This window comes from Homarus americanus, unplaced genomic scaffold, assembly GCF_018991925.1.
Source record: "Homarus americanus isolate GMGI-L3 unplaced genomic scaffold, GMGI_Hamer_2.0 scaffold45698, whole genome shotgun sequence".
Classification (NCBI taxonomy): Eukaryota; Metazoa; Arthropoda; class Malacostraca; order Decapoda; family Nephropidae; genus Homarus; species Homarus americanus.
In genome coordinates this window covers 16,070,340-16,093,934 of record NW_024735554.1, presented here as the reverse complement: position 1 = coordinate 16,093,934, position 23,595 = coordinate 16,070,340, and the positions used below count along the sequence as shown (strand labels likewise).

The 23,595-nt window shown below is 38.7% G+C and overlaps 2 protein-coding genes across 2 annotated transcripts in view; both read left to right on the top strand.

Moving 5' to 3' along the window:
• The first annotated feature begins 4,025 nt into the window (after window positions 1-4,025).
• Window positions 4,026-11,351, top strand: LOC121871556 (agglutinin-like protein ARB_02240). The gene is made up of 5 exons (XM_042374000.1): window positions 4,026-4,193; window positions 5,098-5,145; window positions 6,668-6,740; window positions 6,898-7,083; window positions 11,167-11,351. Exons 1-5 carry the CDS (start codon window positions 4,026-4,028, stop codon window positions 11,349-11,351), a joined length of 660 nt encoding a protein of 219 aa, XP_042229934.1.
• Window positions 10,022-23,595, top strand: part of LOC121871542 (transcription cofactor vestigial-like protein 2) — a gene marked incomplete in the record, with an annotated part of 118,592 nt that continues 105,018 nt past the window's right edge. Inside the window, 1 exon segment of the mRNA XM_042373985.1 lies at window positions 10,022-12,238. Coding sequence (XP_042229919.1) covers window positions 12,131-12,238 — 108 coding nt within the window.

The window sequence follows — 23,595 nt, the reverse complement described above, 5'->3', positions numbered from 1 at the left end:
CTTTATAAACATAGTCACACGTATTGCCGCTGTCATTGTGTATATTCATGAAAGCCATTTTCTTTCTTCTAAGCCCCAGTGCCTCTAACAACTACGCCGACTAAAAGACTATGAGGTTGAGGCAAGACACCAAGGCCAGAACACAATTGCTTCAGAGGCCAGAACCTATACACGGAGTATTGTTGTGAGGCCTCCAGCGACAATTTTTACTACAATATTGATTGTTCATTGTGTTATTATGCAGGAACTAGAAAAAATATATACCAAAGAAATATTTGTATGTAGGTCTACACTATAAGAAGATAACTCTCCATTTTCAACACCAGACCCGCGCTACAACACGTGGGGGTGAACATTGCTGCCAACTTAATATTTTATACAAAAAAAATTTATTAACTTTAATACTAAAGCCGTTGGGTATAATTCTTAATTCCTTCAGTAGTCTTATAAAATCTGATGAGCGAATCGGCGTGTTTACAGTGTAATAAGTAAGCAATATGTATACTTCTTTTATATACTCTTATTATAATGCTATATTACTATAAATAACCTTGATTATCACGACCCACAAGAGCAAGTTACCTGCTGGTGTTATTACCTTACAGCACAAGACGCCTTAGAGCAACTAAAACAGTGAAATATTTGTTTAACCTTTTAGAGGGAAGCGGCGCACTTAGCTATTTATTCAGCCCTCTAAAGGGTTAAATTTATGAGAGAGAAAGAGAGAGAGAGGGAGAGAGAGAGAGAGAGAGAGAGAGAGAGAGAGAGAGAGAGAGAGAGAGAGAGAGAGAGAGAGAGATATCCTTTCCTTTTGTCTCTCTTTTTCTCGAGAAAGAAAGACGGAGAGACAGAAAAATATAGAAGAGAGAGAAAGAGAGGGAGAGACAGACAGATAGAGAAATACAAAAAGAGAGAGAGACAGACAGACAGACAGAGAGAAAGAGTGAGAGAGACAGAGAGAAGAGGAACAGAGAGAGAAAGAGAGAGAGAGGGGGGGAGAAAGAAAGAGAGAGAGAGAGAGAAGAGGAAGAAAGAAAGAGGGAGAGAGAGAGCGAAAGCGAGGGGGACAAAGAGAAAGAAAGAAAGAGAGAGAGAAAGAGAAGGAAAGAGAGAGAGAGAGAGAGAGAGAGAGAGAGAGAGAGAGAGAGAGAGAGAGAGAGAGAGAGAGAGAGAGAGAGAGAGAAAATGCGAGGGGTGGTAGGAAAGAGAGAGAAGGAGAGAAAGACAATGAGGAAGATAAGGCACTCAAAATATCACCATAATAATTCCTCTTTGACTTACACTAAAAATGACACACTTACACCATCTACTAAAAGACACTTAAACAACTAACAACAACAACAACAACAGAACAATGAAAACGAAAACAACAATGACAACAACAACAGCAATGGCATTGATAAAAACAATAACAATAACAAAAGCAACAATAACAACAGCAATGAAAACGAGAACAACAACGCCAATAACAAATACAATAAAATAAAAGGCAATGACAACGCTAACAACAACAACAACAACAGAACAATGATAACAAAAACAACAACAACAAATACAACAATAACAACAGCAATAACAACGAGAACAACAACAACAACAATAACAACAGCAAAGACTACGAGAACAACAATAACAATAACAAAAGCAACAATAACAACAGCAATGACAACTATAACAACACCAATAACAACAGCAATGACAACTATAACAACAACAATAACAACAGCAATGACAACTATAACAACAACAATAACAAAAGCAACAAATAACAACAGTAATGACAACGATAACAACTACAATAACAAAAGCAACAATAACAACAGCAATGACAACTATAACAACAACAATAACAACAGCAATGACAACTATAACAACAACAATAACAACAGCAATGACAACTATAACAACAACAATAACAAAAGCAACAAAAAACAACAGTAATGACAACGATAACAACTACAATAACAAAAGCAACAATAACAACAGCAATGACAACTATAACAACAACAATAACAACAGCAATGACAACTATAACAACAACAATAACAAAAGCAACAAATAACAACAGCAATGACAACGATAACAACTACAATAACAAAAGCAACAAAAACAACAGCAATGAGAACGATAACATCAACAATAACAAAAGCAACAATAACAACAGCAATGACAACTATAACAACAACAATAACAAAAGCAACAAATAACAACAGCAATGACAACGATAACAACTACAATAACAACAGCAATGACAACGATAACAACAACAATAACAAAAGCAACAAAAACAACAGCAATGACAACGATAACAACTACAATAACAAAAGCAACAAATAACAACAGCAATGACAACGATAACAACTACAATAACAAAAGCAACAAAAACAACAGCAATGAGAACGATAACAACAACAATAACAAAAGCAACAAAAACAACAGCAATGAGAACGATAACAACATCAACAATAACAAAAGCAACAATAACAACTGCAATGACAACGATAACAACTACAATAACAAAAGCAACAAAAACAACAGCAATGAGAACGATAACAACTACAATAACAAAAGCAACAAAAACAACAGCAATGAGAACGATAACAACTACAATAACAAAAGCAACAAATAACAACAGCAATGACAACGATTACAACAACAATAACAAAAGCAACAAAAACAACAGCAATGACAACGATAACAACTACAATAACAAAAGCAACAATAACAACAGCAATGAGCAATGACGATAACAACTACAATAACAAAAGCAACAAATAACAACAGCAATGACAACGATAACAACAACAATAACAAAAGCAACAAATAACAACAGTAATGACAACTATAACAACTACAATAACAAAAGCAACAAAAACAACAGCAATGAGAACGATAACAACAACAATAACAAAAGCAACAAATAACAACAGCAATGACAACTATAACAACAACAATAACAAAAGCAACAAATAACAACAGCAATGAGAACGATAACAACTACAATAACAAAAGCAACAAATAACAACAGCAATGACAACGAAAACAACAGCAAATGCGGCAATGTAACAACAAATACACAAAATAAAAATGACAACAACAACAACAGTAACAAACACAAAACTAAAAAAAAAATAAAATAAAACAACAACAACAATAACAACAACAACAAAAAATACAGCAACAGCAACAACAAAAAACAACTAACAAACACAACAGCAACAACAACAGCAACAACAACAACAACAGCAGTAACAAAAAAATAACAACTACAACAGCAACAAAAACAACAACAGCAAAATACCTACACAACATAAAAACACCTCAATCCTCAACTAACACTACAGGAACAATCAAACAGACAAGCAAAAATACATAAACCAATAAAACATTCTCACTACAAATAAAACTCTCTGCGAAACCCACAATGGGATTAATATCACACTGGAACACCACTAAAACTAAACCCCTCGATATTGAAGCCTAAACCACTATAATTACTCTGCTGTGTAAAGGACTGCGGCAGCACTCAGCAGTATCCATGCCAGGCGTACCCACCACGTGTATGCACCATTCACGTGTTCCATCCATGTGTACTATGGGGTGCGGGGGGCAAGTGACGGGTATTATTAGTCTTCTTGCATGGATGTGGGGAGGGGGTGTGGGGGGGAGGTGTTTCCTCGTCTGTGATCATTTATGAGTTGTGGGTTAATGGGGAGGGGGGTGAGGGGGTTTATAAGTTGATTCATGGGTGGATTATGATGATAAGGGGGATAATGAGGGAGTCAGGGTGTCAGTGTGTAGAAGGGGGGTATGGGTTGGGGGGTATGGGTTAGTGGGTAAGTGAGAATCGTTTATTAAGGCATAGTGACTGGTGTGGTGTAGATGAGAGAGAGAGAGAGAGAGAGGTGAATTATGCAGGTAAAAGAAAATTACAGTATACAACTAATTATTACAACCACAATCATATCACTAACAACCACAATCACATCATTACAACTACAGTATCACTAACAACCACAGTCTCAATGACAACCACAATCATATCACTAACAACCACAGTCTCACGAACAACCACAGTCTCACTAACAACCACAATCATATCACTAACAACCGCAGTCTCACTAACAACCACAATCATATCACTAACAACCACAGTATCACTAACAACCACAATCATATCACTAACAACCACAGTATCACTAAGAACCACAATCATATCACTAACACCCACAGTCTCACGAACAACCACAGTCTCAAAAACACCCACAATCATATCACTAACAACCACAGTCTCACTAACAATCATAGTCTCACTAACAACCACAATCGTATCACTAACAACCACAGTCTCACTAACAACCACAGTCTCACTAACAACCACAATCATATCACTAACAACCACAATCACATCATTACAACTACAGTATCACTAACAACCATAGTCTCAATAACAACCACAGTCTCAATAACAACCACAATCATATCACTAACAACCACAGTCTCACGAACAACCACAGTCTCATCAATAACCACAATCATATCACTAATAACCACAGTGTCACTAACAACCACAGTACCAAATGTCCGGCCAAATCATATCACTAACAACCACAGCCGTCCTACCATCAATCATAGTCCTAATACTAACAACCACAGTTTCAATTAACAAACTACAGTCTCACGAACAACCATAGTCTCACTAACAACCAAATCATATCACTAACAACCACAGTCCCTACTACAACAACCAAAAATCATATCACCAACAACCACAATCTCACTAACAACCCCAATCATATCACTAACAGTCACAGTCTCACTAACAACCAAAATCATATCACTAACAACCACAGTCTCACTAACAACAACAATCATATGACTAACAACCATAACCTCACTAACAACCACAATCATATCACCAACAACCACAACCTCACTAACAACCACAATCATATCACTAATAACCACAACCTCACTAACAACCACAATCACATCACTAACAACCACAGACTCACCATAAAAACAGTCTCACTAACAACCACAGTCTCACTAACAACCACAGTCTCACTAACAACCACAATCATATCACTAACAACCTCAGTCTCACTAACAACCACAGTCTCACTAACAACCACAGTCTCACTAACAACCACAATCATATCACTAACAACCACAACCTCACTAACAACCACAATCATATCACTAACAACCACAGTCTCAATAACAACCACAATCATATCACTAACAACCATAATCTCACTAACAACAACAATCATATCACTAACAACAACAGTCTCACTAACAACCACAATCATATCAATAACAACCACAACCTCACTAACAACCACAATCATATCACTAAACCACAGTCCCCAATAACAACCACAATCAAGGCATCACCAACAACCACAGTCCCACCAACAACCACAGTCCTCACCAACAAACTGCCAATCATATCACTAACAACCACAGTCTCACTAACAACCACAGTCTCACTAACTACCACAGTCTCACTAACAACCACAATCATATTACTTACAACCACAGTCTCAATAACAACCACAATCATATCACTAACAACCACAATCTCACTAACAACCACAATCATATTACTAACAACTACAGTCTCACTAACAACCACAGTCTCACTAACAACCACAGTCTCACTAACAACCACAATCATATCACTAACAACCACAACCTCACTAACAACCACAATCATATCAATAACAACCACAACCTCACTAACAACCACAATCATATCACTAACAACCTCAGTCTCACTAACAACCACAGTCTCACAAACAACCACAGTCTCACTAACAACCACAGTCTCACCCATGTCCAATAGTCCCACCAACCACAATCATATCACGAACAACCATAATCTCACCAACAACCACAATCATATCAACAACAACCAGTCTCACTAACAACCACAATCATATCAATAACAAATCCTCACTAACAACCACAATCATATCACTAACAACCACAGTCTCACTAACAACCACAGTCTCACTAACTACCACAGTCTCACTAACAACCACAATCATATTACTTACAACCACAGTCTCAATAACAACCACAATCATATCACTAACAACCACAATCTCACTAACAACCACAATCATATTACTAACAACTACAGTCTCACTAACAACCACAGTCTCACTAACAACCACAGTCTCACTAACAACCACAATCATATCACTAACAACCACAACCTCACTAACAACCACAATCATATCAATAACAACCACAACCTCACTAACAACCACAATCATATCACTAACAACCTCAGTCTCACTAACAACCACAGTCTCACAAACAACCACAGTCTCACTAACAACCACAGTCTCACTAACAACCACAGTCTCACTAACAACCACAATCAACTTATCTCACTACTCAACAACCACAACTACATCATATCACTAACAACCATAATCTCACTAACAACCACAATCATATCACTAACAACCACAGCCTCACTAACAACCACAATCATATCAATAACAACCACAACCTCACTAACAACCACAATCATATCACTAACAACCTCAGTCTCACTAACAACCACAGTCTCACTAACAACCACAATCAAATCACTAACAACCACAGTCTCACTAACAACCACAATCATATCACTGATAACCCCAATCAGATCACTAACAACCACAGTCTCAATAACAACCATAATCGTACCACTAACAACTACAGTCTCACTAACAACTACAGTCTCACTAACAACCACAATCATACCATTAACAACTACAGTCTCACTAACAACCACAATCATACCACTAACAACTACAGTCTCACTAACAACCACAATCATACCACTAACAACTACAGTCTCACTAACAACCACAATCATACCACTAACAACCACAGTCTTACTAACAATCACAATCATATCATTAACAACTACAATCTCACTAACAACTACAGTCTCACTAACAACCACAATCATATCACTAACAACTACAGTCTTACTAACAACCACAGTCTCGATAACAACCACAATCATACCACTAACAACCACACTCTCGCTAACAGCCACAATCATATCATTAACAAGTACAATCTCACTAACAACCACAATCGTATCACTAACAACCACAATCATACCACTAACAACCACACTCTAACTAAGAACCACAATCATATTACTTACAACCACAACCTCACTAACAACCACAAACCTACTAACAGCCACAACCTCACTAACAACCACAAACCCACCAACAAATCAGATACTCACCAACACCAGAGGTTCACCAACACCAGAGGTTCACCAACACTATAAACTTAACAACACCAGAAGTTCACCAACACCAGAGGTTCACCAACACCAGAGATGCATCAACACCATAGTCTCGGCAACACCACAGCTTCTCCAATACCACAGTCTCACCATCACCAGAGATTCATCAACACCACAATTTCACCAACACCACAGTCTCACCAACACCACAGTCTTACCAACACCACAGTCTCATCATCACCACAGTTTCACCAGCACCATAATCTGACGAAGACGACGGAAGCAACAAAGAACTAACGCCAATATGCTCTTCCCACCTCACATTGATTTTCTTAAAGCGGCGCCACCATGAGAGCGCCCCAACCCTTGTAGCTGCTGCCGGGGTCACTTTACCGGGGTCAGGCGAGGCTCCCAAGGGGGTCAAGGATCACTTAGGCCTTTTGGTCAGGTTAAATAAATCCATAAAGGGGGTAACTGGTGGCTACGCTTGGATAATAAAGGTTATAAGTAAGAATTCATTAAGTCTTTGTTCGGGGGAATTTCTATATCACAAATTGGTTCTTCCCAAAGGCTTTAATATGGTCACATTAAGGCAATAAACAACATTTTCAACAGATTGACAGATGAGACAACAAGAGTCAGTGGAGGTGTAGTCAGTTGATATATATATCATTTATTGGTCACCTGAATTTCTATGAGATTATCTTGGATCATCTCATGTTACCAAGAGTACGATCTTCGTCGTCCATCTTCATTTTATATCATTAAGACTACATAAATTATCAATTATTGTGAAGCCGTTCGTTTTCATCGAGGAATAAGACCTGGCCACTGATTGTGGAGTCGTGCCAGGGCCATGCTCCGAGGGGCTCCAAAAACCCTTAAGACGTAACAGGATTAAGTCTAAACATGAACAGTGACTTAATACACGCCAGTACCCATTCGTCTGAGGTCATCAGTGAACATACTAGATGTTATCATCACCGAGTGTGTTACTGGGACACACAAACTGTATAGACACCTCACCTTGATTTTATGACGTCACAATTAGTTGGTCGCTGTAAGGTATAGCGATAATTAATGACCGTATTTACATTATAGGCTATATACAAAATTATCAATTGCACTTAATCAAATTTTTATGGAAGGATTACCTAGGACTTAGCGTGGTGAATATTTGTACCATATTTTTTCTGTCTAAGGATGAGTTAAGTCATTTGGTGATGAATGTTGGACCAGAGGTTTGGGGAGAGTGAAGGTCTCGTGTACAAGTGTATCAGAGTTCAGTATTATGTTGGAAGTGTAAGTACATTGTACACTGTACTCTCACTTTGAAAGATTTTCCGTAAATAATATATATATATATATATATATATATATATATATATATATATATATATATATATATATATATATATATATATATATATATATATATATATATATATATAGAGAGAGAGAGAGACTGTTATAAATCAGACAAACAGTCAGTGTAAACCTCCACCTAAACACTGAACTAAATCACAATCATGGTATAAAACACTTTCACGCCACTGGCTGGAGTCAGTCACCTACAGCACGATAGTTACAGGACGGCCTAAAGCTGTCATGGTTGTTAGTCTTCGTAAAGAAAAGAAAAAGGCAAAGTTTTCTACACAATTATTTTCATCATTTATATTTAACAAAACCTTTTCACCTTCCTGATAATTAATTCATTTAAGAAGAAACTTCAGTTTTTTATTATATCATGTACGTATATATAGTAGTGGTGATGGTGAATGTAATAAATAAACATAGTGATGGTAACAGTAGTTATGGTGATGGTAGTGATGGAGTTGATGCTGATAAAAATGGTGACGGTAGCATAGGAGGCGATAATAAGTGATGTGGTGAACTTTTGGTGACGGTGCATGAGGAGTGACTGGTGTGGTTAACAGTAAAAATAATTGTGGTTTTGGTGAGGGTGATAGAGACATTAACAGTGGCGATGGCTGTAGAATGAATGGTAGTGGTGGTGGTTGTACTGGTTTGGGATTAGTGGGGTGATGATATAGGTGTGATAATGTGGTAAAGTTAATAATAATGAGGGTACTGTAATAGGGTGTTGTAGATAAAGACAGTACTGAGAGTAGTGGTCGTGGAGGTAATGACGGTGGTGGGGTCAAAATTAAGGTTATAATAGTGTTGGGTGAGGAAAAGGACGGTGTTTTATGGCAGTGTTAATGGTGATGGCGAGTGTGGCAGCAGTGGTGTTCCCTCATGCACCAGTCCGGGGGTTATAAAGCGATATCAGTCTCCCTGGCCACGGACCAGAGGCTCTGATGGAGCAATAAGTAACGACAACAAAGCCTTTATGAGCGCGCCAAATTCCGAAATGACGACAAAATGGCCGATCTAATGGACCATTCTTCGTCCGTCTCGACCTCATAAGCTAATCAAAATGTATTGCCACAATCAAGGCCTCCAGATCCCTCTCCCTCCAGCAAACAGACCGCCGACCAATGACCAGCCGGGCGAGTCCTGCGACACCCAATCGCGAATGAGATTTTCAAAGACTAGGCGGGATCACTTTTGGCCCCGCCCATCGCGCCTGGAATCCAGGTTATTGATTGGCTGTCGCTGGGTTGCCATGGCGACGCAAGAACAGTGGGGCTGTTGACTGGTATTGACTTGAAACTATTGGATAAGAGGATAGTCCCGGAGGAAGATAATAATAGGCATTATCAGCTCAGATTAGTGGGCCGTGATCCGGGTGGTGGGCCGTAACGCCGCAGTTTTCGGACGCGCTGCCCTACAGAATTCTACGCCCGTGATTGACTGCTCAGCAACCACGGAAAAAACTCGCTGCATTCCTCTGGCGCGCTCGAGGAGTGCAACAAGTTGATTGAAGGAAATTAGAGATTGACGGCTGGACCTCGTCTAGGAGCCGAGTCTACCGTACATGACGCCAACAACTGTGATTGTAAAATGAACTTTTGAACAATTTTAATGAACTTTGTGTGGAGTGAATCTCAATATTCTTTATAAACAACGGGAAAGAATGAACAGAAATCGTGTATTGTAACTAAACAGTGAAGTCCGTGACCCACTAGAACTATATGTTGAGGTGAATTTAAATTATTTTCATTTGATTCAGAAATAATAACAAAAAGGTAATTTATTATTCATAACTGTTGTATGTGATAGAAAATATATTGTTACCTTAGACGGAAGGGAACGATTGTGCCATTATATGGAGAATGTTTCCCAATGTCCCTCACTAACGACATCAACTTAAAATGAATATTATGAAGAAATTAGCAAGTGAATTTTAGATAGAGAATTATAAGGAAACTACTGTAACAACTGATGAATATTGTGTTACTGTGAGATTTTATTCAGTGTGAAATTAGTTATTATTTTCGTTGTTGTTGAGAATTATTATTGCAAAAGCGTTTGATGAGAAAAACTGCTTCATCATAGTGTTTAGTGCTGTGCCATATATAGTGAGTGGTGAGACAGGCCGCACAGGTCACCTCACCATTGTCATACTATCACCATCGCCCGTCACTACATCACCAGTCACCAATTTAACACCATTGTCTCAACGTCACCAGTGCCTCCTTACATTCCGTCACCAACGTGTTACCACATCGCCTCACCAGCGCGTCACTACACCGCCACATCACCACTATCTATAGCACCATCACCATTAAGGTAACCCGTCGTCACCAGCCGCCGCCACCCACCAGCGCCGCCTCTCCCGCCACCTGTCACCAGCCCACTTCCGGCCTCACCAGGATAACCAACAACAAGGTCTCTCCTCCTAATTTAATCTCAGCGCCTCGCATTGTCACTACCATCATAATCTTCTCCGTCATCACCAAGAAACTCATATTCACCGCAATTATTTGCAGAGCTCATTTTCCTCTGCGTCATTGGGTCCGCTAGCGGCCTCACAACCTGCGGCATCACTCTAACAACATCTACACCTGCGGATGCTACTGCAAAGGACTTAATAAAACCTGGGAAACTGCGACCCACTGTTGCATCAGTCTACCCATATCTACGGCTGCGGATGCCGCCACCCCCGTGGACTTAAACTCCACTAAACCTTGGGAATCTACGGCTCGCTGCGGCAACCTGCGGCGGGGGATGTAACACGTACTGGCCGTAAATCAATGTTAAGGGCATCCTGCGGTCTGCGACAAGTCCCTCCCAGGAGGCCTGGGCACAGAGGACCACGCTGATACCATCTCTCGAGGTCGCTGACGGAGGCGGTGGTCACAGTCCTCCCCAACAACACCTAGATGGTGGCAACAGCGGTTATATACAAGAGATGGTGGTTAACACGTAAAACATTACTTATCTCTTAGAAACAACAACAAAAAGCGAACGAAGACTGGACGGAAGGGACGAGTTTATCATCAAAAGGAAAAACAACTTTACGAGCCACACGCGAGAAGAGATAAATATCTGTTAATTGGGATAGTTTATTAACCAAAGGAAAAGTGATAACATAATTCGTTGTGTATTTTTTAATCAAAGATAATTTATAAACGAGTGATGAGACGCCGAACAAAGAAAAATGGAAATGATTGTATAGAGAGATAGAGAGACGGAAGTATACTGAACAATACAAAACATGAATAGGGAATAAATCTTGAAGACAAAGGATGACACGTAAACTTGTAATAGGAACGAAGAAGAAAGGGAAGTGAGTAGATGAGAAAATTTACGTAATAATCGTTCAACTCAAGGTCCCTTCGGTAGGTGACTGGACTTTACTACGAGAGTCGGACTTTAGTGGAGTCGGACTAGGGAGAGTCGGACTTTGGAAGAGTCTGACTAGGCAGCGGCGGCGTCAGGCGGGAGTGTAGTATGGCGGGCGTCATGTATCAGGGCTACGCCTCCTACCTCCAGGCCTACCAGCGCCACTCCAACCCCTACTGCCCCACCACGCCCCTCGCCCTCAACCACTATGACAAGGTAATACTGCTATGATAAAGTAACTACTGCTATAATAAGGTAACCATCATTATGATAAGGTAAATAACACAATGAAAAGGCAACAACTGCTATGGCGAGGTAATTGCCCAGTAGTTAATACGAAAAGGAAGTTACCATCTAACCAATACTACAGGGTGTTTTTACTCACAATCTTTAAAATAAAGTAACTGCCGTACAGTCAATACGTCAAGGTAACAATCATACTGCTGCTGCTGCCTCTTACGTCTACCACGAAAGAGTAACCAACTACATTACCATTCTTTAAACTACTTGTTCCTTAATTAGTTAAACACTGTGTACAAGACTCCATCAAGTGGCTGGATGACCTCTACCAGATCATTAGAAAGACTCTAAGAGTCAATTACCTCTACACACCATCTTGTCTAATTAGCGCCTTAATTACTGGGTAGTTATCACCCTATTAGCTATTAACTAATATCACTGTCGAGGGTTGCGGTTAGGTTAAGGTAATTAGGGTAACCGGGGTGTGTCAAGATGATTATTGATGTCTTCTGTTGATTGTATTATCAAGACGACATTAACGAACGATATACACTGGCAACGATTATTAAAGGCAAGATTAATTGTAAAGGTTTTTTTTTCAGTTATTTGTATATATTTTTTATTTTTCATTCATACAACATTTTTCCTCCTATGACACCGTGTGGCTGGTCGGGTGTTGATGTGATTCTAACGCATTCAGATGGTGGCGGGTTAGACCTTCCTGAGCCGTGGCAAGTTGACGTCCACAAAATAATATCCCACGGTGTAATCCTCTATTGTCCAGTACTGTGTATACACATGCACGCATACATTCCGTAGTGAACGTTCTACCAACGATGCTCTCGGTGCTACCAAATATATACTAAAATATACGCATGTATTATGCACACAAAAACTCACAGAGGACACATGGAGGTAACCACTTGGTAAAATAAACACAGTTAAGATAAAAGCGCTTGGTAATTATTCACGTCAGGGGTCCAGGTCAGGAGTCGCTCAAAGTGTGAATAATGGCGAATCACTTTGACCATTTTCGTGCATCTGTTTCCTGCAGGTAACGAGCAGGAGGAAGTGGAGTAAAATAAGAGTTTAAAGTTAAATTTGTTGTTGGATCTCATAAATAAAAATATGACCAAGAAAATTACATGGAAATCTGTGAGTCCCAGTCTTACTTGTCTGCTAAAATTCTCTGTATATACTGGACACCTTATTCTGCTTAACTGGTATTGACAATATCTATCTATCTATCTATCCATATATATATATATAAATAAATATATATATATATATATATATATATATATATATATATATATATATATATATATATATATATATATATATATATATATATATATATACATATAACAAAGAAGTATGTTTGTGTGTGTGTGTGTGTGTGTATCTGCACGAGAATCTTGGAAACTACTTTACCGATCTGTAGTGATGATGGATGGTGTTATATGTAGTGATGATGAATGATGTATATGTAGTGATGATGGATGATGTTATATGTAGTGAAGATGGGTGGTGTTATATGTAGTAATGATGGGTGGTGTTATATGTAGTGATGATGGATGGTGTTATATGTAGTGATGATGGGTGGTGTTATATGTAGTGATGATGGATGGTGTTATATGTAGTGATGGTGGATGATGTTATATGTAGTGATGATGGATGGTGTTATATTGTAGTGATGATGGATGATGTTATATGTAGTGATGATGGATGATGTTATATGTAGTGATGATGGGTGGTGTTATATTGATGATGGATGGTGTTATATGTAGTGATGATGGATGATGTTATATGTAGTGATGATGGGTGGTGTTATATGTAGTGATGATGAATGATGTGTTATATGTAGTGATGATGGATGGTGTTATATGTAGTGATGATGGATGGTGTTATATATAGCGATGATGGGTGGTGTTATATGTAGGTGGTGATGGGTGGTGTTATATGTAGTGATGATGGTTGGTTTTATATGTAGTGATGATGGATGATGTTATGTAGTGATGATGGGTGGTGATATGTAGTGATGATGGATGATGTTATATATAGCGATGATGGGTGGTGTTATATGTAGTGATGATGGGTGGTGTTATATGTAGTGATGATGGGTGGTGCTATATGTAGTGATGATGATGGATGATGTTATATGTAGTGATGATGGGTGGTGTTATATATGTAGTGATGATGGATGGTGTTATATGTAGTGATGATGGATGATGTTATATGTAGTGATGATCTATCTTATCTATCTATATAAAACAAAAGTATGTCTGTTTGTTTGTGTGTGTGTCTTGAGAATCTCGGAACCTACTTTACCGATCTGTAGTGATGATGGATGGTGTTATATGTAGTGATGATGGATGGTGCTATATGTAGTGATGATGGATGGTGTTATATGTAGTGATGATGGATGGTGTTATATGTAGTGATGATGGATGGTGTTATATGTAGTGATGATGGATGGTGTTATATATAGTGATGATGGATGGTGTTATATGTAGTGATGATGGATGGCGTTGTATGTAGTGATGATGGATGGTGTTATATGTAGTGATGATGGATGGTGCTATATGTAGTGATGATGGATGGTGCTATATGTAGTGATGATGGATGGTGTTATATGTAGTGATGATGGGTGGTGCTATAGGTAGTGATGATGGGTGGTGCTATATGTAGTGATGATGGGTGGTGCTATATGTAGTGATGATGGGTGGTGCTATATGTAGTGATGATGGGTGAATTGCTATATGTAGTGATGATGGGTGGTGCTATATGTAGTGATGATGGGTGGTGCTATATGTAGTGATGATGGGTGGTGTTATGTAGTGATGATGGATGTTGTTATATGTAGTGATGATGGGTGGTGCTATATGTAGTGATGGGTGGTGCTATATGTAGTGATGATGGGTGTTATATGTAGTGATGATGGGTGGTGCTATATGTAGTGATGATGGGTGGTGCTATATGTAGTGATGATGGATGGTGCTATATGTAGTGATGATGGGTGGTGCTATATGTAGTGATGATGGATGGTGCTATATGTAGTGATGATGGTGGTGCTATATGTAGTGATGATGGGTGGTGCTATATGTAGTGATGATGGGTGGTGCTATATGTAGTGATGATGGGTGGTGCTATATGTAGTGATGATGGGTGGTGCTATATGTAGTGATGATGGGTGGTGCTATATGTAGTGATGATGGGTGGTGCTATATGTAGTGATGATCTATATCTATATAAAACAAAGAAGTCTGTCTGTTTGTCTGTGTGTTGTGAGCTCACAGCATCGGCCAACCTTGGAAGGGCGGTAGAATGCAGGTGCACACACAGGTGAGGGGAAAATCCCACACATTTTCTTTATCTTGAACAAATTACTAATATACTGTACTAACAGGTGTCTCATACAGGTGTTCACGCGAGTCATCAGTAAACGGATAAATTAGGCCGTGAATTAGATAGAATAAACAAATTTAATGAGTGATTCAGTAAGTAAATAAATTGGTAAATATTATACAGCACATTGTTACTTCTGAAACAAATTAAATAATACAGTATCGTTATTTTTCTGGTGGCGGGAAAATCCCTCATCATTATTTGAGTAATTGTGAATGAAATTTATGCTTTTATACTTTTATACTTTTATACTTTTTCCTCCGCCAATGTAAGTTGTATGAAAATTAGACTAAGACACGTATGAGTAAATAGTATCTATTTACGTAATATATTAATGCTCATTACTTTTGTAGTTAAGGACATGTCTGTGATATAAGTCAATAGTTTTTGGCGGAAGAAAAGGAAACAAGAGGTTGTGAGATGTGTTTTAGAAGACGTCAGTTGTTGAAGTATGACCTTGACACAGACACAAGTACACCAAAGAAAATTTACCCGTTGTTGTTGTTGTTGTTTATAGATTCGGGTGTTTCCTCTGCCAGGTTATGAAGAACCTAACTTAAGATATTGATATGTTACAAGAAAAAGCTTTTATAAATAATAGAATAAATAACTCCAAGTTCACTACTAATTTGTTATTGTTAGATCTGGATGATCTGTCTGTTGATCTGCCTGTCTGTTAGCACTGTAAGAGTCCAAATTTATGAGCCGATATTAATAAATTCCATTACTTGGTGTTTAGTTAACAGCCAAACACCGATCAATTTGGGTCAATATTCACCTAACTTTCAGTCAAAATTACCGAAAAAAGTTTATTGAATTCAATTTTAGTCAATATCAATCACACTACAAGATCAAGATCACCGAGAAAAAAAAATTCGGCCAAAAAGTCGAGGTTTCATCCATTGTAGAATTTTCACTGACTTGATCGAATTTAGTTTTATTACCAAAATATTGACAAACGGGAGATACCTGAGTGGCTTTATGTCGTGTGTAAGCTATTTTGTTCCATCGTAATTCATCTTGTCTTGTCTGGGCCCGGATATTCATTGGGTCATTACGTAGTTTTCCTGGATTCTCTAACTTTCAAGACGCTGAATTTTCCCGGTTACTAAAAGGTCGGTCCTGTACGTTCAACTTTCCTCGTACTTGAAGATTAAAAAATAAAAAAATAAAAAAAGCAACTCGTCGACTTTGATTAAGGCTTATGAAATAGCATCCAAAATAGGATACAAAAATAGCATCAACAGTTAAAGGACAAAATTAACCCTATAGAACATCTGTCTAAACCAGCGATGACAAGTCGACCACCATGTATAAACTATTGTATTATATTGTATTAGCGTCACATATAAAGTACCTAAGTGTGTGTGGGGGAAACTATTGTATTATTGTATTAACTTTTGATACAATTCAACACGATGTGTGTAAACTACTTCGCTGTATTGTACTGTATTTTTCTCTCCGTACCTTAAGTGTTGTATTCTGTCAATCCGGTTGTCCATATTTTCACAAAGACATAAATCACTGTATTGTATTGTATTGTATTGTACTGTATCTATCCCATGCACTAATCATTGAATGTATTGTTGGGTAAAACATATTTTTACTCCGTCTACTTTCTCGATATACGTCTAAATTAATCCTCTGTGTGAAATAAAGTTAATGTTCAAATTAAGATTGAGAAATATTCAATAAGTAAATATTCACTATAAAAGAAAAAAAAATTGGAGTAAATATTGAAATAAACCCAAAATGTCAATGCACTCTGCTAAAGTAAATTAGTTGACGAATTTATTCCGCAGTAACGCAGACCCGTACACAAGTGATTAAAACAAACGAAATAAACACTAAATATAAATTAAAGTAAGACAATTAAATCAATTTTACCCCAAAATAATAGAAAATTCAATTATTATATAGTATATATTAACTTTAATAGCGAACAGTAATAGTTACAAATTTAATATAGAATAATATCAACATTCATCATAGCTTAAGTAAAATAATCAGTCAACCATAAGACATAATTCAGGATCATTTTCTACCATTCATTTACCTATTATTTAGCAAACGTTTATTGTAATCTAATTTACGCCCTTCTGACCAGACTGATCATGTATTTCGCGAGTGAGGGAGGCTTTGTGTTTTTCAAGTGAGGTTTAACGCTCTCAGTAACTCTTGTTTATAGAATATCTAACTACTACCCAGACATAAATCATGGCCGCTTGACTGATACATTACTACAACTGTGATATACTTTATGATGGTCATAATTAGACCGAATTATTACCTTCGTATATGTAATAACAGATATTAACAGATATTAACACATTTTTTACGGTGATTCCCAAGATTATCGTGTTTCTGGAATCCTCAGATGAATTAGTTAAAATAATTTTTTTTATAATTTATTGCATATGACAGGAAATTGTAAAACACATATTTCCTTTATCACCTAAAATTAAAAACTAGTTAATCTCACTTATCAGTATTTATGTAATTATTTGCATCTTAACTGTTGCTAGTTTGGAGGACAACTTTGGTCTCATTTTGCTCAATATTTGATGCTTAATGAAATGGAGATGGACATTTTTTATGGAAACGCTAAAAAAATGTGCTTTTTCAACTTGCGAGTTGAGAATCACTAAGGAAAAAAAACATGGCTTTTTTTACGTTACTACAACCTAACCTAATCTAACCTAACTTTAGTCACGCAGTGAAGTCACAGAGTGGCTGGTGCGGAGAATGATCGAGAGTTCATGGGGGGTGGGACGATACCATCTTCAGTCGATAACTTTCCCCGTTGACAAAAGCTTCTCAACTCGGAAGTTGAACTTTTTTTTAGCGTTTCCATAAAAAATTTCCATCAAATATTGAGCAAAATGAGACCAAAGTTGTCCGCCAAACTAGCAATAGTTAAGACCCAAATATTAGCCAGTATTTCTTTATTATTATTATTATTATTATTATTATTATTATTATTATTATATTATTATTATTATTATTATTATTATTATTATTATTATTATTATTATTATTATTATTATTATTATTATTATTATTATTAATTATTATTATTATTATTATTATTAGTGGTAGTAGTAGTAGTAGTGGTAACATCGCGAGGTCCACAAATAGGGTACCACCCAAATGCCAGCAAGTCCTTCCTCATCGTGAAGCCAGAACATTATGAACGGGCAATGGAGGTTTTTGGAGGAAGTGAGGTCAAAATAACTAAGGACGGACAAAGACATCTAGGCGCAGTAATTGGCACTACGGACTTCAAGACAGAGTACGTAGCGCGAAAGGTGAATGAGTGGGTTAGTAAAATCCAAGCTCTGTCTGAGATTGCTAACACAGAGCCACATGCAGGCTTTGCTGCATTCACCCATGGAGTCAAGCATCGTTGGAACTACCTGATGCATACTATCCCTGATATCGGACCCCTCCTCCACCCTCTGGAAGAAGTTATCAGTGTCAATTTCATTCCTAAATTAGTGAAACACCCTGACTTAACCCCAGCAGAAAGAGCACTTCTTGCACTTCCATCAAAACTGGGAGGGATGGGACTAACCAATCCAGAGGAGATTGCTGCCACTGAGCATCAAAATTTACTTAAGCTCACGGCAGCCCTCACGGACCACATAATAGCCCAGAATGAAACAGGGGAAGTGGATGCCAGTAAAGTAAATAAGATTCGTAGGTCCATTACGACAGAACGACAGCACTGCCAAAATGATAAGTTGCAGCAACTGTTGCTGCAGGTACCAGAAAATTTGAAAAAAAAGTAGCTATAGCGCAGGAGGTGGGCGCCTCGAACTGGTTAACTACGTTACCGATAAGGGCAAATGGTTTCAGTCTTAATAAACAAGAATTTACAGATGCCATTGCTCTAAGGTACGGTCGGCCAGCAGAAGGTTTGCCCTCCCAATTCATGTGTGGCTCTTCCTATGATGGCGATCACGCCATGGTGTGCAAGAAAGGGGGCTTCATATGCATGAGGCATAACGAGGTAAGGGACCTCACAGCAAATATGTTGAAGGAAATCTGCCGGGATGTCATTGTAGATCCGACCCTCCTTCCATTGGATGGTGAGATCTTCCAACACAGGACTTCAAACACATCTAACGAAGCCCGTGTGGACGTCAGTGCTCGAGGATTCTGGACGCGAGGACAGCGAGCTTTCTTCGACATCAGGATTTTTGATCCCATGGCCGTATGTCACCGTAACCTAGCTCTCGATGCCGCACATAGGAGGAACGAGAACGACAAGAGAAGGGCATATGGGGAGAGAATTCAAAACGTTGATCAAGGCAGCTTCACTCCTCTAGTGCTCACAACCTCTGGTGGGATGGGACCAAGTGCAAGATGTTTCTACGCGACTCACGGAGGTGATCTCCGAACAGAAGCAGCAGCCCAAAAGTTATGTTACAGCCTGGATGAGATGTCGACTGTCTTTCTCTCTCCTTCGGTCGGCTTTGCTCTGCCTCAGGGGAACGAGAGCTTCTGCCCCAGCTCCGACAACTGCTGCAGATATTGACTATGAGGCTACTGTCACTGAATGCCGCATAGATCTGCGGCTCAACTAATTTAACACAGATAGGATAGCTACTTATGTATTAGGATATTTAATATTATGGTAATTAAATGGTGGCGAAGGTGTTGCTATTGGGGGAGGCTGGAGGCCACATAGTAGTAGTGGTAGTAGTAGAAGTAGTAGTAGTAGTAGTAGTAATAAAATGGTGGCGAAGGCGTGGCTACTGGGGGAGGCTGGAGGCCACGTAGTTATAAAAAAAAAAGTAGTAGTAGTAGTAGTAGTAGTAGTAGTAGTAGTAGTAGCATTGGCTGAATATTCACCATAATATTAACAATAATATAAGAGAAATAACCCAAAGTGGCAGACAAAATATACCAAACAGTTTTGGCGACAACTGTCGTCCTCCTCAGTGGAGTTTCAGGTAAGTCCACTGAGGAGGACTACAGTTGTCGCCAAATCTGTTTGGTATAAATATTTCGTCTGCCATTTTGAGTTACTTTTTTTAGTAGTAGTATTGTTACCATTATTGTCCCTACTGTTATTGTTGGTTAAGATAATTCTATCTCTCTCTAAGTGTGGTCATGCAGCGTTAGGTCAAGCGAGCCTCGTGGGATCTGAATAACGATGAATGTGTTACCAGAACACATCCCGCTGGTTCACTTAAGCTACGCCACAAAGAGTGAGATACAATGGTGTCGAAATTACACCGAAACTATTGGAAAACAATATGAGCTTCTTAGACCCAGTTGAGGAAAACGTTTTATCCCACGATTCATTACACACCATAAAACGTTTCTAAAAGTTTTAAATGTTTTAAACGTTTTTAGCTCCAATTTTCAACCAACCTTACTCAAGACATCCGACTTAATAATATAGATGGAACCCAGACACCACAAACCGCTCTTGGTTTACATGAAAACCTTTTCCGTCGATGTGAACGTAAACGAAAAGTTTGCCTATTTTTTTTTTTAGATTTTTTTTTATTTTCATATAAATTCTTTGATATAATTTATTTGTGTTAATTTTTTCACCGGGGGTATTATGAACACAATATACAATACACTAACGACTGTTTCTACTGTACTGATACAAATTGATTGGTGAAGAAAGACGCCACTTATAGTAGGATCTGACACTGTTCTGCTGCTGGAGGAAGTTAAGAAGCTTCCTCGGGTTGCTATGTCTTGTCTGGACTCTGTACGATAAATTCGTCTTACGTCGGGTGTTGGAAGGTGAGCGGCCGCCGACAGCAACTGCATCGCGGACTGTGACATATGACCTTGACCTATGACCTACTGAAATCACAAGAGCGAGGGCATATATTGCCTTAGACGGGGAGGTGTATCAGCGTGTCTCAGTACTCGCCAAAATAAAAAAAATGTATTAGGTTTCTTGCCAACTAATATGTTGGCCAAATTATGGGACCAACTGTGGCAATTTAGAGTTTTGGTCGAGCTTTTGACTTTATCATCTTCAGTAATTGTGTCAGCGATACCATAAACCCACGCCATTCACATATATTTAGAGAGACGGGTAAAATTTTTGTGAACACTTGCGACACGTCCAACATCCTAATCCGCCGCACTCCAGTTCTTCATTTCTGTAGATTTTATAAAAACAATGCACCAAATTTTTCGTAAATCTGGAGGCAGGTTCGTGAGATAAAAACTATTAGCGTGAGATGAAGAGGTGGGGTTATAGGTTCCGGGGGAGGGACTAGTCTTGTAAAGACCTGATCTAACACCCTAAATCCATAACCCCTTAGGTAGGTGCTGAATAAGACTGGTGCTCACCTGACTACCCACACACCCTCATCATCAGGACACCCAATGACGCACTGTGTTAAAGTCCTCAGCACTGACGCCTTTGGGAGAAAGAACACATCTAGTTACTATCGAGTTTCAGTACAATGTCGACGTCACTGTAGTAGGTTTAGATGGCGACCTGTGGGTCAGCATGCTCGCCTTGCAAGCGAGCGGACCCGGGTTCGATCCCCGGGCAGGGTAAAACTATTGGCAAGTTTCTTTACACCATTTGCCTCTGTCTACCCAACAGTAATTGGGGACCTGGATGTTAATCGGTTTGCGGATCGTGTTCCGGGATAATGGTTAGCCAGTGCAGTTAGAGAGTTGTACGCTCTTCTCGTATTATTCCTTGATACTGGGTCATGCGGCTCGTTAACTTTGGGTGTGGTTGTTGTGTTGGTGACAGCTTCTACACCTTAAAAACAAATTCACGCTTAGGTGGCCCTGGGGCCGGCCATCCTCGAACACGAAGGGCAACTATTATTATATATATTCATCTTTGTGTCGTAAGGCAAGAGAGAGGCAACACATGCTTCACCAATTTTCCACGTGTACTAAGAAAATCTTGGTGTATGAGCTTCTAAGACAGTTTTACTGGGCTAAACTTCTCAGAGGGTCGTACGTCGATTATTCCTCGAAACTGGTGACGTGAGAACACATTTAACTGTCTAACCGGGCGATGGAATAAATTTTATACTGTGATTGTACATACTTCCAATGCAGTTCATATCATAAACATATATTATAATTGTCATATACTAGTTATTATATTCTTGCAACTAATTAATACAACACAGTATTTCAACAAGGAATTTTAAACGCTAGATTTAAGAGCGTTTCAAGATTGTTTGAACTCTGAAAAGCTGCAGCGATGTATGAGTTTTATATTATTGTACAGTTTTTACCTGTAAATATTCTGGCTAAATATACAATTTCATTACCTTTTTTTTTATCAGTTTCACTCATGCAAAAAAGATTACCACGAGGGAGAGAGTTGAGGAAACACCCCGTGATTGTCTTTCATCAGTAAAGCCCACAAAAATGGTAATATAGAGAATAAATCTTCTCTGGGAGCATAATTTTCGTACACTTGACGTATGAACGTTACAGAGGAAGAGCAGAGTCACTCACACTGTTACTGGCGTTGTTCATATGACTAAAGTGATTGTAAAACACAAGTGACAAAGTGACTCAAGGGAAGTCACCTGTCATAACATCTAAATAAAATTCACGTACCCATCACAGTTCGTCATTATGAGTCATTGTAAATTAGGATGACTAGTTTTGGGCAGGTTTGTGTCGAGATGCATCATTTCCGTCGATGTGGGTCATTTATTGCGTCAGTATCAGCCGAAATACGTCATTATGTGTCATTGTCGTCGCTATGCTTCACTTTCCGCCAAGATGCGTCATATGGTGTGTGTGTGTTGAATTGTATTATGTTGTATCGAAGTGTGCCCAACGATCACCAGCCTGATTTAAGGTCCTTTATTATCGGTTGAAGTATTATGTGACCCCGAAGTATAATGTTTGACCCCGAAGTGTAATGTTTGACCCCCGTTTGCTATGTCTGACCTCCGAAG

Bases quoted from the DNA above. Each gene is read 5' to 3' on its own strand.
- LOC121871556 (XM_042374000.1), top strand. From the start codon at position 4,026: ATGACAACCACAATCATATCACTAACAACCACAGTCTCACGAACAACC. The intron at 4,194-5,097 runs GTATCACTAAGA...TCACTAACAACC, and splicing joins TCATATCACTAACAACCACA to TCAGTCTCACTAACAACCAC. The intron at 6,741-6,897 runs GTCTCACTAACA...TAACAACCACAG, and splicing joins CAGTCTCACTAACAACTACA to TCTTACTAACAATCACAATC.